General features: G+C 43.6%; 1 protein-coding gene across 2 annotated transcripts in view; it reads right to left on the bottom strand.

Moving 5' to 3' along the window:
• Positions 1 to 83: 83 nt before the first annotated feature.
• Kdm1b (lysine demethylase 1B) overlaps positions 84 to 15793 on the bottom strand; it is a 46052-nt gene continuing 30342 nt past the window's right edge. Inside the window, exons 12-21 of one of the 2 annotated variants that reach the window (XM_076859247.1) lie at positions 15642 to 15779; positions 14282 to 14453; positions 11494 to 11621; positions 10458 to 10589; positions 9876 to 9950; positions 6801 to 6917; positions 6048 to 6173; positions 5111 to 5233; positions 3706 to 3858; positions 84 to 1795 (exon numbers count right to left, since the gene is read on the bottom strand). In XM_076859247.1, coding sequence (XP_076715362.1) covers positions 1712 to 1795; positions 3706 to 3858; positions 5111 to 5233; positions 6048 to 6173; positions 6801 to 6917; positions 9876 to 9950; positions 10458 to 10589; positions 11494 to 11621; positions 14282 to 14453; positions 15642 to 15779 — 1248 coding nt within the window. In that variant the 3' untranslated portion in view covers positions 84 to 1711. The remainder of the gene's footprint in view (positions 1796 to 3705; positions 3859 to 5110; positions 5234 to 6047; positions 6174 to 6800; positions 6918 to 9875; positions 9951 to 10457; positions 10590 to 11493; positions 11622 to 14281; positions 14454 to 15641; positions 15780 to 15793) is intronic. The other variant, XM_076859248.1, reaches the window with a different exon arrangement.

Here is a 15793-nt window from a genome sequence, read left to right as displayed (position 1 = left end):
GTGAGGGGACTGAGGTGGGTGTGAGTTCTTGGTGATGAAACGCCCAGTTAGAGCATTTACCACTGACGCACAGACACAGAGCATACTTGAAAAAGTCTAGTTTTTATTAAGCAGTTTTACACAACCAGCTATTCGTGATCAGCAAGTTAAATTACTGTAAAAGTGTGTATTTACTGCTACTCAATTACAAAATCTTGGGACAACACTGAAAAACATTCAAAGTAACTCAATTAAAGAAAAGTACCATATCCTTAAAGAACAAAATGTCAAAATACAGGTCATTTAAAACAAAGTTATTTTAAATACACATTTACCATCTTTTAAGTAGGGTTTTTCCTACTTGTAGCACAGTAGCCTTAAGTGCCCAGAAACTAAAGTAATAATTTACTGTGAACCATTTCAAACATTTTGCATTTATCATCACTTAACATAATGCATGCTGTTTAAACATTTAAAACATAATACTTTAAAGCAGAATACCTCCTAATCAGTACCAATGAGTCTCAAACATCAATGTTTCCTTTTAATTTTTGAAACATATACCTCTTGGCTTTGTTTGTATCATACTTTGGGGAGGGGGTGGTGTGTATGTGTGTGTCTGAAGTTCACTGTACATTGTTTGAATGGTATTCTTTGTTCTTACAAACTGATTTAAATTTGAAAAGTTCCTAGTATTTTTAAAAGTGGCTTTAAAAGCAGACCAATATAATTCAAAGAGTTGTTCAAAAACTTTTAAATAAGCTTATTTTCAACCTGTAAACTAAAGTTTCTTGACAAAATAGGTATCTTGAAGACCTTAAAACCCATGTTTATTTATCAATTTAAGTGGAAAAAGTAAATACTTACCGTGTTAATATTTACCAGGATAACTCACATTTTTTGCAGTTTTCCAATGGACCCGCCTATGGAAAACTAAACATAATTATACAAAAATTATGGATCCCTTTTATGATTCCCGAATCATAATACTGAATAATAGTGATTGCCAAAATTAAGGATACTCCAGATTTGAATGTGTAGCTCTTTAAGAAAAATAGCTATATCCTGTGTTATGGTGTGAAGATCACACACTGCACCCCATGCTAAATGGGGGGGCTATTCTAAGGGATTAAGATTTTTGTTTTGCCAATGATTATGCAAATCTCTAAAATATCTCCAAAGATAAACTGAATTTTTCTGTTGAATTTTCAATGGAGAGAAATGTTATAAAATAGAAGCTTCATTTAACTTTAACTGGAAATTAATGTATCAAAAAAAGTTTAAGTTCAATAATGGATCCATATAAAAATATTAAGGCTCATTGGTAAAGATACTGATAAATTCTCACAGAAGACAGACACATGGTTTTATCTAGTATGTTGTTTTTCCTGCTTGTTTAACTTGGTTTCACAATGTATGAAAACTGATCAGCCAAAAAAACTGTCAAATCTTAAGGGAACCTCCAATCATGGAAGAACCACACTCAAGGTCTCAACTTAAGGTTATATCCTGCCTTACTCTGAAACCCAGAAGACACAGCATATTTGGACCTATAGAAGACGCAATTAAATTTAAGTGCTCATAAGGATTTGCGGGAAGCTCATGCTTTCAGAGTGGTGGCATGGGTTTGCACCTATCAAGAGCTCCCCCTTATAAAATTGAGGTTGAACATGTGTTTCAAACTTTCCCACTTGGGATACAGAAAGAAAAGCAGGGTCCAAACAAATTCTCTTCAAAAGGCTGCAATCTTGCTTGCTTCTCGAACACCACTCAAATATGCCCCTGTAACAGTTTGTGGAAAGTGCCTGTTCGTTGCCTATAAAAAAAAAAAAATTACACAATTTGCATGACGAGTTCAATATAAGCTTATACTTTCTCTGATCTTCCTAAAGTAAGACTCCTGTCCCAATCTCTGTGCTCACAATAACACTTCTTGCCCATCACAGCATTTGAACTTCTTTGGTTATCTTGCCATGCTTTGCCAAACTTGCTAATTCTACAATATTCTGTCCTGTGTGGCATTCATTAAAATATTAGGTGTCTGTGTGAGGTACTGGATTGAAAACAATGTTACAGGTGGGGGGTAGCAACATAGGCCTTAGGGAAATGGGTTTTTAGTGGGTGAGTTATGATAATCATCAAAGGAAAGCTAGAACAGCCTAAATCCTGCTTGTGAACCTTAAGTACCTTACCCTAAAATAGCCATGTCTTGCAAATGGCTGACCGTTGTCTGTGTGCAGCCATGTGCCTTTCCTGCAGTGGGCTCCTCAGAGGCCCAAGAGTAATCAATCCATCTGGGTTTAAGATGACATTCTTTTATTCTTTTGTAATTACCCAAAAATCACAGGAAAAAAACACCATCAACTGTTTTCTAAAATAAACAGGGAGACATGTAACCCTAAACTGTAATATAATAAATGTAATGAATGCAAAATGGTTCCTCAGAGAAACCGAAGAAAACCTCAGCTGTTAGGGACATGAGGAACCATGGAGGCAGAGAGTACTTTGAGAGGCAAACAGGATTGGTATAAAGACTGGCAAAAGCCCCTCACAAGACAACTCTTCAAGAGACCCCTTATGCCACTTGGAAACTGAGTAACCTAAGAGGTTCCTGCTTCCACCACACAAACTATATGTCCCAAGACACTGATGTGGAGTCCAACCACCAGTTGATGAGCTTGCTGAAGCTGTCAAATCTAAGCTTAAAGTCAAGGGTGGGGCACTTGGGCACACAGCAGGTAGACTACAGCACACAGAATAGGAAGTCTGAGGAAACTCCAGGAAGAAGTCAACAACCAAGTCTTAATAACCTTAGTTAAGAAACAAGCTATGGAGCAAGAAGAGGGCACTGAGAACAAGAAAGCACTCAATGAAATATAAGAGCCAATTTAACAGCTGGGAGATACCATCACACCCACACTCCCCTCCAAAATCCCCCAAAGCAGAAAAGAAACGAAGAACAATAAAGAGAAATGTCAGTTAATCTGAGTTCCAGGACAGCAGATCTAATAGTAAAAGTAAAAACTGGAGAGAGAATGATCAGAAATAAAACTAGGATTGAAAGACAAGAGTTTCTAGATTACAGAAATGAAAAAAGACAGGGCCAGAATCAGAACAGCAGCATTTCAACAAATAAATGAGAAAACCAGATCTTGGAGCAAAGGCCCAACACAGAGTGGTTTAAAGACTCAGCAGGCCCTACAGCAAGCCCCCAGACTGGAACCAGGAAGGACTGCGGGAGGGGGAGGGGGAGGTCAGAGGCTGAAGTAACAGGCCTGCTCAGATTGGACCGAAATCAGATGTGTGAAGGGGACATGGACCAAAACAGGATAATGACCAAAGAAGCAACTGATGTTGGCCAAGATGGAGTCCATAGACACCTGGCTCAGCAGCACACATTTGCATAGAAACACACACCAATCTAACTGAAGTGGTGCAGACTAACTGTGTTGAATTTTTAATCTGACAGCTAGTCAATAAATACTTCTGTCTAATGTTAAATCAGAAGACAGCAATATAAACATAATTTTGAGATAGGAAGGAAAGTCCTGGAAAAATGGCTAGAGGAGTTTAAAATGACTGCCTCTGGGAGTGTGAGAAGGCTTCCATTTGTTGTCTTAAGATGTTGAACAGTATTTGACATAATAGTCTTTAAACTCTGGATGGTTATTGTTTTAATTATAATAAAAATCAAAATATAACTGAATTTTGAATTGAGACACACACCTCACCCGCAAAAAAGACAGTTCCCTGTATATCTTCAGCGATGATATCATAGGCCTCACCACTTCCAAAGGTCTTCACAAAACTGTATGCCATCTGGATCCATGGCTCTGTGCTCCACCGAGTGACAAAATACTTTGTGGGCTCTGGGACCTCCTATGTCCAACAGAAAAGAATCATAAAACAGGATCAAGAAAGAACTTGGGCACAGTGTACCCCCAATTATAAATGCACATTTCTCCCTCAGGGTGTGGCCTGCCTTCATCCTCTAGCACTATGAACATCCATGTTCCTCCTACCCCATAAACGTGTTCCCTGCCCAGCTACACACAACTCCCTTGCTTCCACACTTCACCCTGCCAGAGACAACATCTGCCTACCTTCTGGGTGCTATTACCAGTGTAAGAGTTCAAGTCACTCTGGGCCAATGCTTGGCACATGTGGGGAACCACAACGAGTTACCACACCTTCCAGTCAAGACGCACCACGGGGATCTGAAAGATCCTTTCCAAGAGTTCAAGTCACTCTGGGCCAATGCTTGGCACATGTGGGGAACCACAACGAGTTACCACGCCTTCCAGTCAAGACGCACCACGGGGATCTGAAAGATCCTTTCCACTGCGCGGATAGCAAGGCCAGTCTTCTGAATCGGCATACCTCTGGGGTTGAGCTACACTCACCTACTCTCTTGTAATCCTATCCCTTCCCCCTGTTTGGGATAGAATGTTCCATGGAAACCCTTCTCTTGCTCTTCCTTTGGGTGTGGCCTTCTTAGATGTCAATCAGCTGACAGCAGACATGACCCTAGATTCAACCTCGTGAAACCTGACCCCTTGCCTCATTTGAATGGCTTCTCTCCAGTAAAAGGATTCAGCACGTGCTCGCCCTCTGTGTCCAGGGACCCCTGAGGTCAGAGGAGGTGTCACAGGACCCAGGGAAAGAAGTATTTGTTTCTTGTGTGATTATTTGGACAATGTGACTCTATTTGGAAACTGGGTCTTTAATGAGAAGTTAAAATGAGGTTGTTGTTGTGGGCCTAATCCAGTGTAACTAGTGTATGTCCTTATAAAAAGGGGAGATGACAACACATATTACAGAGGGAAGAGCACAACAGGACTCAGCGAGCGGATGGCCATCAGCAAGCCACAGAGAAAGGCATCTAAAGCCCAAGTCTGCTGTCACCTTGATCTTGGATTTCCAGTCTCCAGAACTGTACAAGTAACTTTCTGTTGCTAAGTCACGGTCCTGTGATTTCCTGTTAGGTCAGTCCTGGCAAACACATCCAGGCACTTCAGTGGAGAAAGAATGGGGCCCCCTGCCTAGGTTCCCTGCATCCTTAGCCATTCAACAGTGCTAGGTCCCTCCCACTAGGAAAAGCAGGTCCGTCTTTCAAGAAGGCTTCTCTGACCTGCTCCTTGAACAGCTCCTGGAGGGTGGCCATGCACTGCTGCAGCACCTGCTTGTCATCCAGGGTCCTCACGGATGCTATCGCCTCTCCTGCTATCACTGACATCAGCACACTTTGCTGCTTCTGGAGGCAGGAAGGAAGAGCAGTTGAAGTGTTTTGCTTCTGGTACAAACGTTTAAGGCTCAGTTTCAGACAAGGGCCTCATCCTCCAAGCTCAATTTTATAACTTCAACTGTCCCTTATCCTCCCTCCAATCTCCTATCCATTCTCCTCAAACATATGCTACTCATCCACCTGTTCCACTGTTACCTGGTGGGACTGTAAAAATAAAATTTAGGGTTCCTTTTGCTGTTCACATACAAAACCTTGCTTCAGAAGGAGTAGGAAGAGATTGAGGGGAAATTACAAAACAATGAGAAGAAAAAAAGTGGTAATAGAAGCTTGCCCTTGGCTCCCACGTGAAACCTTAAGAGAAAGTTTCTTGGAACTGAGAGAGCAGGAAATGACAGCTGTGACCAGTGTGTGGCAGCTGCAAGGGAGTCCAGCAACTGCTCACTCCAGGTGTGCCCCCCCACCCCCAACAGACCAACCACCTCCTGCCCTCTGTACCCACCACAAGACCCTTAGGAAGGGTCAAGCTCACTCTTGACTATGCTGCCACCAACTTTACCTGGAGGATGTCCCCCTCAGCCTGCAGTGCTTGTTTCCACAAGCAACAACTTATGCCCAAAAAAGCAACATTAGTCCTTCAGAAAACAGCAAATATCAGGGTTCCTTTCCACTGGAAAATGTCCCAGGCCAGGTGACCTCCCAGAAAGGAACTATCAAGAATCTCCGTAATGTTCGTTCATTCCTGAGCCTGGCACGTGAATAATTAATTACCACATTCTAAACCTGGAGATGTGAATTTGAACCACACTTCACACATGAATTTTACCTGGGGATCCATGTCATAGTATACAGCAAAGAGCCCTCGCTGGCTGGCACTGGGAGGAACATGACCAAAAAAGTCAGCCCCTTGAACTTTACTGTCCCAAAATCTATATGGAAATTGCAAGGCGATCTGGAAAGCAAGCAGAAGAGAGATGAAGTGCTTCCTGCACCCAAATCACATGCAGCCTCCAAGCCACCTGCAGCTCATGCCAAAACACACCCTGGTCAACACCCTCTCCACTCCTCTCACCTGTGAGCTTCCTGCCTTCTGCCCCCCCAGTTCTACACTCCCCTGGATAAAGTCGCCTGCCTGCTAATCCACAGGCTAATCTAAAGATGCACAGCCCTCCTGATGGGGGTTTTAAAGCAGCATGTCACGATCATCCACTCCTCCTGTGTGCAGAGATCCACTGCAGCCCTGGCAGCCTTCTACAGGGGATTCTAAGGGAGAGGAAGTAGGCCACCGTCCTCCTTGGGACAAATGAGTGGGGGGTGGAACATGAAAGCAGAAAATATAAGAATTTCTCATAGCAAATCCAAATTTTGAATAACAAGATTCATTCTCCTAAAAGTCAAAACTGAGGCTTCAGAAAGCCTTTTGTTTTGTTAATGTTCCTTTGTATTCTTCATGAACAATTATTCAAATAAAAAGGAAATCTCTGAATTGTATTTGGATTAAAACATGACCCACTACTTCTCCATATCATTTGACATAAACTGCTTGAGCTCTGAGGATAAATAAGTTAGGTCTCATCACCTTTTCAATGATGCCTGCCCCCAAGCTATTGATAGCCTTCATCTTCTTCTCTGACAACGGTGGATTAAACTGAATGGCACCTTTCTGCAGAATGGCCAGTGGTACAGTGACTAATACCTGTGGGAAATAATTAATGGTAAACACACAGCAACTGAACTAACAACTACTCAGTGGGTTTATTTCCTAGAAGATCAACACTTGAACATTCTCCCCATTTCCAATCAAAAGATCATCATTATCCCATCTTGTTATGAAAACAAGGGCCGCCATGTGTGATTGTGCAGTTTGTTCACTACAAGGGTACTTGGCCGAGAAGGGACATCCACATGGAGGAATTTGCATAAAGGTCCTGAAAACTTACAATAATCCTGGGTCAGAAGAGATAGCAGATCCCAGCCCTGAAAAGTAGTGCTATAAAAGAACATCGTCCAAAATATGGGGCCAGGAGAACTTTTTCTATTGTTTCTGATAAATTCTAATGTGTGCTCAAGCTCTGTCACTCATCTCGACCAGGCATGTATAAGATGAAGAAAATACCTGCCCTATTAATGTCAGGACCACGCGATGCTCAAGTTTAAAAATAAGATATGTTAATATGCTTCATAAATGATGGAGCACATTACAAATGTCAGGGATTAGAGTGATAGTATTGTGTAAAGCCATGTTTTTGTTAGTTTTGGTTTTTGGTACTAGGAATTGAACCCAGGGGTGCTTAATCTCTGAGCCACATTCCCAGCCCTTCTTTATATAAAATATGGGACAGGGTCTCCCTGAGTTGCTTGGGGCCTTGCTAAATTGCTGCAGCTGGCTTTGAACTCATGATCCTCCTGCCTCAGCCTTCCAAGTTGCTGGGATTCCACGCGTGCACCACCCTACCAGGTCACAATGAATTTTTTTTTAAGCTGAAAGTAATTTATTACAAAGTCTCATATGATTCAAAAAAATCATTTAGAAGGGCTGGTGAAACAGTTGCTAAGCTGAGCCTCCAAAAATGATTCTCAAAGCCACATCACAAAATCCAGCCATCAAAGGTGATGCCTCGCCATACCTCAGGCAGTTTTGGCTCCAGAACCACGCTGCCACGAGGAACCTGCCGCTACTGCAGCTGGATCCAGAACTCAGCACACCCAGAACCGCCCCACCACCACACACAGCCCCGGGACCTCTGCTCTGTGCTCCAGAAACAAAACGCTGACCCCTTGTCAGCAGAGGAGGTGCCAAGGAAGCCACAGCCTCCAGACCCCATGCAGGGCATGTGGCTGGCCAGGCTGACCTCAGCCACAGGGGGCCCGGGAAGAGGGTGTGTGTTCCCAACCCCACAGCCAGCACCACACGAAGGAAAGCGGGTGGAGCTGAGCAGCAAGCACCCCATCCACCCACCCCAGAGCTCCTGTGCTAACGCAGCTGAACCCTCAACTCAGGACCACAAATCTCAGTTCTGCCTGTGATTTTTTTTTTTTCTGCATGAAAACTTTTCTCATCCTTAAGAAGTTCACAGTCTGTTTATAAATAACAGCTACCATGTGACCAAAACCATCAAGCAGAAATTAGCCACTAAGCTATGAATAATAACTGAAAGGAAATAAAGTCTAGATGTCTTCTTACTGAGAAAAGTTTCCCAAAGCATAAGAACTTGGGTAAACAAATGACACAGGCACACCCTGGCTGGGAACTGCCACTCAGTCACAGTGGAAGCGGCCTGGGTTGAGTTAGTTGGTAAACGCTGCGGGTCTACGGTGTTGGGCTGGAAAGCTTTCCCTCACGCATCCAGGGAGACTTCAAACTGCAGTGAGTGCTAGCTACAGAAAAATGAAATATTTGCTTTAAACGTTTCAAAACGCAGCCTACAACTCTGCCCTAACTTCTCTGGAAGGCCAGAAGATGAAGACAGGATGGTGCATGTGCCCAGTCAGGTCAGGGGAGGGTGACTAGGCAAGGGCAGCACAGCTAGGGTGTGGTCGTGGACAAAAAGAGGCGGAGCGCAGAACGCCAAAGCCTGAACCATCAGCTGACTTGAAATTTTAGAAGATGATTTTTGTTTAAAAAAAAATCACTAGGAAAAGCCTTAGACATTAAGCTTAGACAACTGTAGCCCAGTGGTTCCCAGCCAGGCTACAACCCTGGAATCACCTGGGAGGCTTTGAAACCATGACTCTCTTGGGAGGGAGGTTTTGTACCTTTCTTCGCAAGCATTTCCTAGGTGATTCTGACCTGCACCCTAGATTGAGAAGCACTGCTAGTCCACAGTCTCCCAACTAGTTAGTGGCAACAGCAGTATTAGGACACCCTCTACCCCACCTCATCTCTGGGCCCTTTCTTCCCATGTGACACACAACCCTTTATTTCTGTATGACTACCAAAGACTGGAACTGATGTGAGATCACTGCAGAGTAGAAAGCACAGCTAGTCTGGGAACCAGTGGCCATTCCTCCATGATATTTTTTGGTATCACTTGAGGCATAACTGAACTTCCATTATTTATAATCCCCTCCGCCCCAAGCATGGGCCCTTGTTTTCCAGGACTAGGGACATCTCAGTGTGACTCCAGATTGTCTTTGAGTTACATACAAGTATTTAAGTTATAGAAAAGTAGCTTCAGGATGAAAACAGAATTTTATCTGAAAAAGGTTCCATGGTAAAAAGCACAAAATTAAAGTAAAACAGATTTCTTCAATGCAGGACTTTTCAGAAACTCTACTATGCTCCTCTCAGCCCAAAGAGTGTCCCAAGGACCGGGGCCTACCTCAAAGGTAGAGCTTTTGCCTAGCATGTGCAAGGCTCTTGGTTCAACCCCAGCACAATCTAGGAACGTAAACACACACATGCACACTTCCTGCTCCCAGGACCACGGTGCCACAGAACCCACCTGAGGAACACTGGTCAGAACTGCATCCGCCCTGCACCTAGATGGGCATCCACCAAGCAAACAGATTCACACATCTACAGACAACCAAGTGGACAGACCCAATTCATGAGAAGTCCAACGAGGCCCTGGGCAGACTGCCAAAGGCAAACAACATGATAGAAAAAGCCCTTGACTCCTTCCCTCAGGCCTGATGCAGGCCTGACACTTACCTTCTGTGCAGAGAACCCAGTGCCGTCTGTCGTCCTGATCTGCACGTCATCACCAGTGTAATCAATGCTTTGCACCTGGCTCAGGACAAGCAATTACAGAAAGAAAATGAGACCTGGAACCTCGGTCTTTTCCAATTCTCCTACTCACTTCTCTAAGGCCAGGGGAAACCATTTCCTAGCATTCAGAGCTAAATAGCTACAGCTGAACTCAGAATTGAACTTTATAAACTTGTTAGAATACGGAAAATCTTCATAATGAAGCATAAAGTGAAACATATAATCATCTCTGTTTTTACCATGTACAATATAAATCCATTGGGATAAAGATTGAAGGGAAACTTAAGGTGAAAATAACTGCACTGAGCTGGAGGGGCAAGCAGCCTGACCACTTTGATTAACATACACGGCTGCTACCATTTGCAACAGCAAGCGCCCAACGTGGTAATGCTACTGATCACAGGCCGCCACCACCCCAGAGTTGGGAGATAGCAACCACACCTGTCCCCTGAGGGTCCATGCCCCAAACTTCACACTCTCGTAAAACAAGGCAGAACTAGAGTCCCCACCCTGGCCCATACTCACTGGAGAGTTGAGCCGGATGTCTAGCCCTTCAGCCAGCTTGTCAATGATTGCAGAGTACCCAGGACTCAGGAGAGTGTGGTCACCAGCAAACTGGGCAAAGAACTCATTGTGGTCCCAGGAGCGAGCAGACACCTGGGAAATATAAGGGGATGCTGGGAACCTGGCAATGTAAATCCTTAAGCCTACACCTACTCAAAGCGAGGTGGGAGGGCAGGCTACCAGCCCACGGCAAACATCAAGGAAGAGGACAATCTGACCAGCCAGGGAGATGCCACCACCAGAGAAGATCTCCCTCCAGAGCGCAGAGGAAAGCCTTCCTCAGAACAAAAGGCCTACACAACGTGGGCTTGGGGACCATTCTTAAGATAATAAAAGTTGATTTTATATATAGACAACTCTGGCAAAGAAGATTTCCCTGGGCGTGAAACTGCTTCTGATGAGCTCTACATATACGCTGGCAAGTTTCCTCAACATAAAACTCTACAGAGACTGAACTCAGCATGCAATTCAATTGTACTGCAGCACTGAGCGGGAAAGGAGCCCCCAGGAGAGCAGATCAAACCATCCATGGGTTTCCTTTCAAAACTAACACTGGAGTGTTAGGTTCACAGCTGGTTCAATGAGCAAGGAAAGCTTAAATTTATTTTTACAAGATAAATGGGCCAAAATTGCAAGGATGCTGTATTTTGGTTTCTTGAGAAAGGCCCTTTGAGACTCCACACTCCCCAAAGGCGACTCAGGATCCTGTTTCTGCAGAGGGCAAGGCTCCTGGTCCCCTGAATCAGAATTCAGCCTGGCCACGCTCCTTTCTGGGGTTTTATAGATTGGCCTCATGGGCATTATCTGAATCAGGGTTTCTCTTGCTTTTCTAAATCACTGTAGGGTTCATATGGTCTGAAATGTGGTTGTCAATCTTCTGGGTAACTTAGCCATTCTTCCCTGCTCATCCAAACCAGCCTGAGTGGGCGTTTAAACATAAAACGCACCCCGCACCCCACGACAGCATTTCCAAGCCCGTTCCCAAGGCCAGGCGCACCTGGTGGAGGGTGCTGCCACATGCGTACTCCAGGTTGCCCAGGTGGAACTGCAGCACCTGCCCTTCCAGCTCGCTGAACTGGATCCCGGACTCCTTAACAAAAGCTTTGTAGATCTCATCTATCTTCTCTGTGATAATGGATCAAAGCAGAAAAAAACAGCATTTACATGATTCTGTCTAGTTCCTTATCCTTTGCTCTCAATCTTCTTCACCTGGCAAAACCCAAAACTTCTCAAGTCTCTCCCTAAGTAATCTTGGGGAGGGATCTCTCAGTAAGGTTGATTTTTCTTAGGAGGCAAAAGCTTATCTTAATGGAAACAAAGCTATGGGGGTTGATACCTTCAAAATGTTTCATTAATGCTGAGTTAAGAAACCACTTCTTCCTATGCCCAAGATGCAGAAAAAAATACCCCTCCCTCCAAAACACACACACACACACACACACACACACACACAAGTACACACAAAAAGAAGAGTACTTCTCTGGTCCTACTGCCAATGCCTTAAAGTCAAGTTCTCTTAACATCTCACTTCAAGTAAGACACCACAGTAGACTAACCATTGGCAACATTCTCTCCCAAACAAGAACAGTCCACTAAGTCCTTTTGTCACGTCACCCTTCTGTATCAGTATCTTTAATTATTGGCTCCTGTTGTTGGATAATAAATTCCAAAAGCCACAGCTAGCATGTTAGCCTTTTCTAAGGTAGCAACTGCTGCCTGTCCATTTACAGGTGTGGCCTTGCTGCTTCTGACACTTTTCCTGGTGAAGTCCAGCCCTGCAGGGCCCACACCCACTCTCCCTCATGGGACTGTCCTCCCCACCCATGACTTAATAGCCCAGCATCACCCAACCACTCCAAGGCCCCGCAGCTCTTCCTGTTCTCAGCCCCAGCACTCATCTACCCCGTTCACCTGGAGTCTAACCCTGCAGACATAGCCCTATGAAACAATCCCTGGAGGACCCACAAAGAGGCATGTGGCCACATGTCTAATTTCAAGCACCCACTGTGAGCTACAGCTGCCCAACAGGTACATCACAGACCCCAAGCATCCGGTAAACACCGTGTCCTTGCCTTGCTAGAATCAACTAAGGAGCAGTTAACTTCCAATCAAGGTTCTCATTAGAATTTATTCTCACACAAGACTGTAACATGGGGATGTCCAAAGGACCTCTGGATTTATGCTAGGTTTTCAACCCTTGGCTTTCTGCCATTGCCAGTGCCCTCCTGGTAGTCCCAGGCCCCTGCTGATACCAGTTCTACTTTCCTGTTTTGTGGAGAAAGAATCATGGTTTTTAGAATACAAAATTAAGAATGAACAGACTAGGAAAGGCCTTACTGCAATTTTCTTATATGTGATATTTAAAAGCTTCAGTCTACATGCTTTGTGAAATGAATTCCAGCCTCTCAGTATGTATATTTGTTTTTTCCAGCTATGCGCTACACTAAGGTGAGATCTCAGCCGAGATCCTGAAACGCAGAAAGTATCTATAACCTTATAGATACTTTGTGTGTACTAGTAAGGAATTTTTAAATTAAATATAAAGATGAAAAATGACTTATACAGTATCACTAGGCCTTTTTATTTCTTCTTCTTCTTCTTTTTTTTTTTTTTTTGCAGTGCTGGGATGAAACCCAGGGTCAGGCATGTGCTAGGCAACTGCCCTACCACTGAGTCAGTCAACCCCAGCCTTCAATGACTTTTTAAAAATAAGGCCAAGACAAAGCAATCTTTTTTTCTTTTTTGGTAACTCTGAAAGAAGTGTAAAGAAAACCCCAGCCAGCAACTACCCCACAGATGCAGAACACTAACCAAATCCTAAGACTACCCTGCAAGTGAGACTAATAGTTTTCAACCCCAGAAAATTTAATAACCCACCACCTGCTCTACACACAAGACGGGATGAAACGGTCCCTGCTCATTGGAGTCTATCTCTATAACATGTTCTGCTATGGTCTGTCAGTCAACCCTTTCCAAGGGTGATCAGAGTGGGTCCATCTCTTAGAAGAGGTAGTGGAGAAGGAGAAAGAGACTGTTTCTGCCCAACCAGCCCAAGCAGGTGAAGCGCTATCCTGCCTGAAGAACTGAGAACCCATGCACAGACACGCACAGCTGGAGAAAATTAACGTCTTACAAACTGAGTACAAACATTCACACTTCAAGAAATACAGACATGCCTCCAAGGTCATAAGATTGTAGGATACATAAATATCAATTTAAGAAGCAGTGCAGGAAATCTCGGCCAGCCCCCTCATGGAAATGAGTCACTACAGGCAGTCAGGCATGCTACAGAGTTGTGGTTAAACTGCTCATTTAAGTACCAAAGCTGAAGGATTCTGAGTTAAAATTCTTAAATTATAACATTCCTAAGCAAATACACTGGGAAAAAGAAAAAAACCTTAAATAAACTGCCTAAAGAAATCCTGGTATACAGAAACATTCATCTAGACATTATGGGCTGAGGATTTAACAACACAGGGCTTACCAGAGGTTTCCTTAAAAGAAAGCTCCCATGGGAAATTAAAAATTGAACATTTAGGTAACTTAGTAAAACACCAGCTATCATGAAAAATAAGGTCCCTGTACACATATGCACATGAGCATGGACAGGACCCCCAAGGAAACTCTGCCCCCTCCAAGGACCAGTCTGCAGAGTCCACTAATCCCCAGGGAACATGCATAAGCTCTGCCCCTACCATGGACGTGGAGCCTGCTGAGTGAATGCTGCTCCTGCTAAGGTCAGAGTGACAGAAGATGGAACAATCAGAATGCCATTCTCCCCATACCTCCTAAAGGGACATCTTGGAGCTGAGTCTTATCCTTCCTCCACTCAGAGACAACATCCAAGAGAGCATTAAAATGAAAATCCATGCGCTTGTCAATAGTGGGGTCAGTTATTCTTCCACCTTCCTGAATTAAGTCACATCTTTCTCCAAACTTATGCATGCTGATGCCAAGCTTCAAAATAATAAGAATAAGAAGGTGAAAATCTTCCCTGGAAAAAATATTTACAGGTTCTAAGCTGAAATCAGACAGACCTCTCATGGAGAAGAGGGTCTAAAGGCAAAAAATAAAGCTGGGCGTGCTTAACACACAATGGCAGCAAAGTGACACAGCGAGAAAACAGCGTGAACTGGAGAATGCCTTAATTTTAGGAGAATGTGAGGGGGACAGCAATAGTTTCTGCGCCGCCGTGAACTCAAACCCCTGCCACTCTTTGAGATGCTGTGGACTGCCTGTCCTCATCGACCCTTCTGCCCCCCTTTGGACCCTCATGTAAATGAACACAACACACACAAACACTCATAGAAGCTGAAACTGAGTGTACTGTCAATCAATGTTGGAGGACCTAAATTCCTCAATTCCTCTAACTCAGTGGCAAAGCACTTGCCTAGCATGCGTGAGGCCCTGGGTTCTATCCCCAGCACCCCCAACCCCCCAAAAAAAGTTTCAGAAAAATTCTTGGGCCTCGCAAGTTACCGGATAATAAATAGAATGCCCCAGTAATTGACTTCCAGATAAATAACACACTTTTTAAAGAATTAAGTATGCTCCAACATGACAAAATATTCCATGTAATATGAGACACATCTACACTAAAAAATGACTGCTTATCTGAAAGTCAAATAAGAGGGGCTTGGGTTGTGGCTCAGCAGTAGAGCACTTGCCTGGCATATGTGAAGCCCTGGGTTCAAATCTCAGCACCACATATAAATAAGTAAATAAAATAAAGATATATCAACAACTTAAAAAAATCATTCTTTAAAAAAAATTTAACTAAGAATCCTGTATTCTTAACTGCTGATCAGATGCCCTAAGATTATGAACAAGTAGCTTACAAATAACATACAAAATTAAAGATCTGGGAAAAAGAAAAAAAAAACCTTTTAAATACCTTCTTGGGAAGACAGAAGGGTAACTGTTTTATTTACCTTGCAAAAGGGATGAGGAGACTGTTGAATATTACTTACTTTAGAATCATATTAACACTATTTTTTTTCAGTTTGGGAATCAAACCCAGGACCTCAAACATGCTAGACAAGTCCTCTACCACTGAGCTACACCCCAGCCACATTAATACTATCAATAAGGAAATGAAACATTTTTCTTTACTTTGTTCACAATACAGATCTCAAAGAAACTCACTTGCTCACACATTAGTGCTATTGGGTTATTAATACAGCCATTGACAATCTGAGGTCCTCTTCCCACTGTGACACCTTTAAAAGATTTATCATCCCATACCCGGCCTCCAATTCTGTCTTTGGCTTCCAGAACAGTCACCTAAAAAGACAACC

This window comes from Callospermophilus lateralis, chromosome 6 (assembly GCF_048772815.1).
Source record: "Callospermophilus lateralis isolate mCalLat2 chromosome 6, mCalLat2.hap1, whole genome shotgun sequence".
NCBI lineage: Eukaryota > Metazoa > Chordata > Mammalia > Rodentia > Sciuridae > Callospermophilus > Callospermophilus lateralis.
This window is presented reverse-complemented; position numbering and strand designations above follow the sequence as displayed.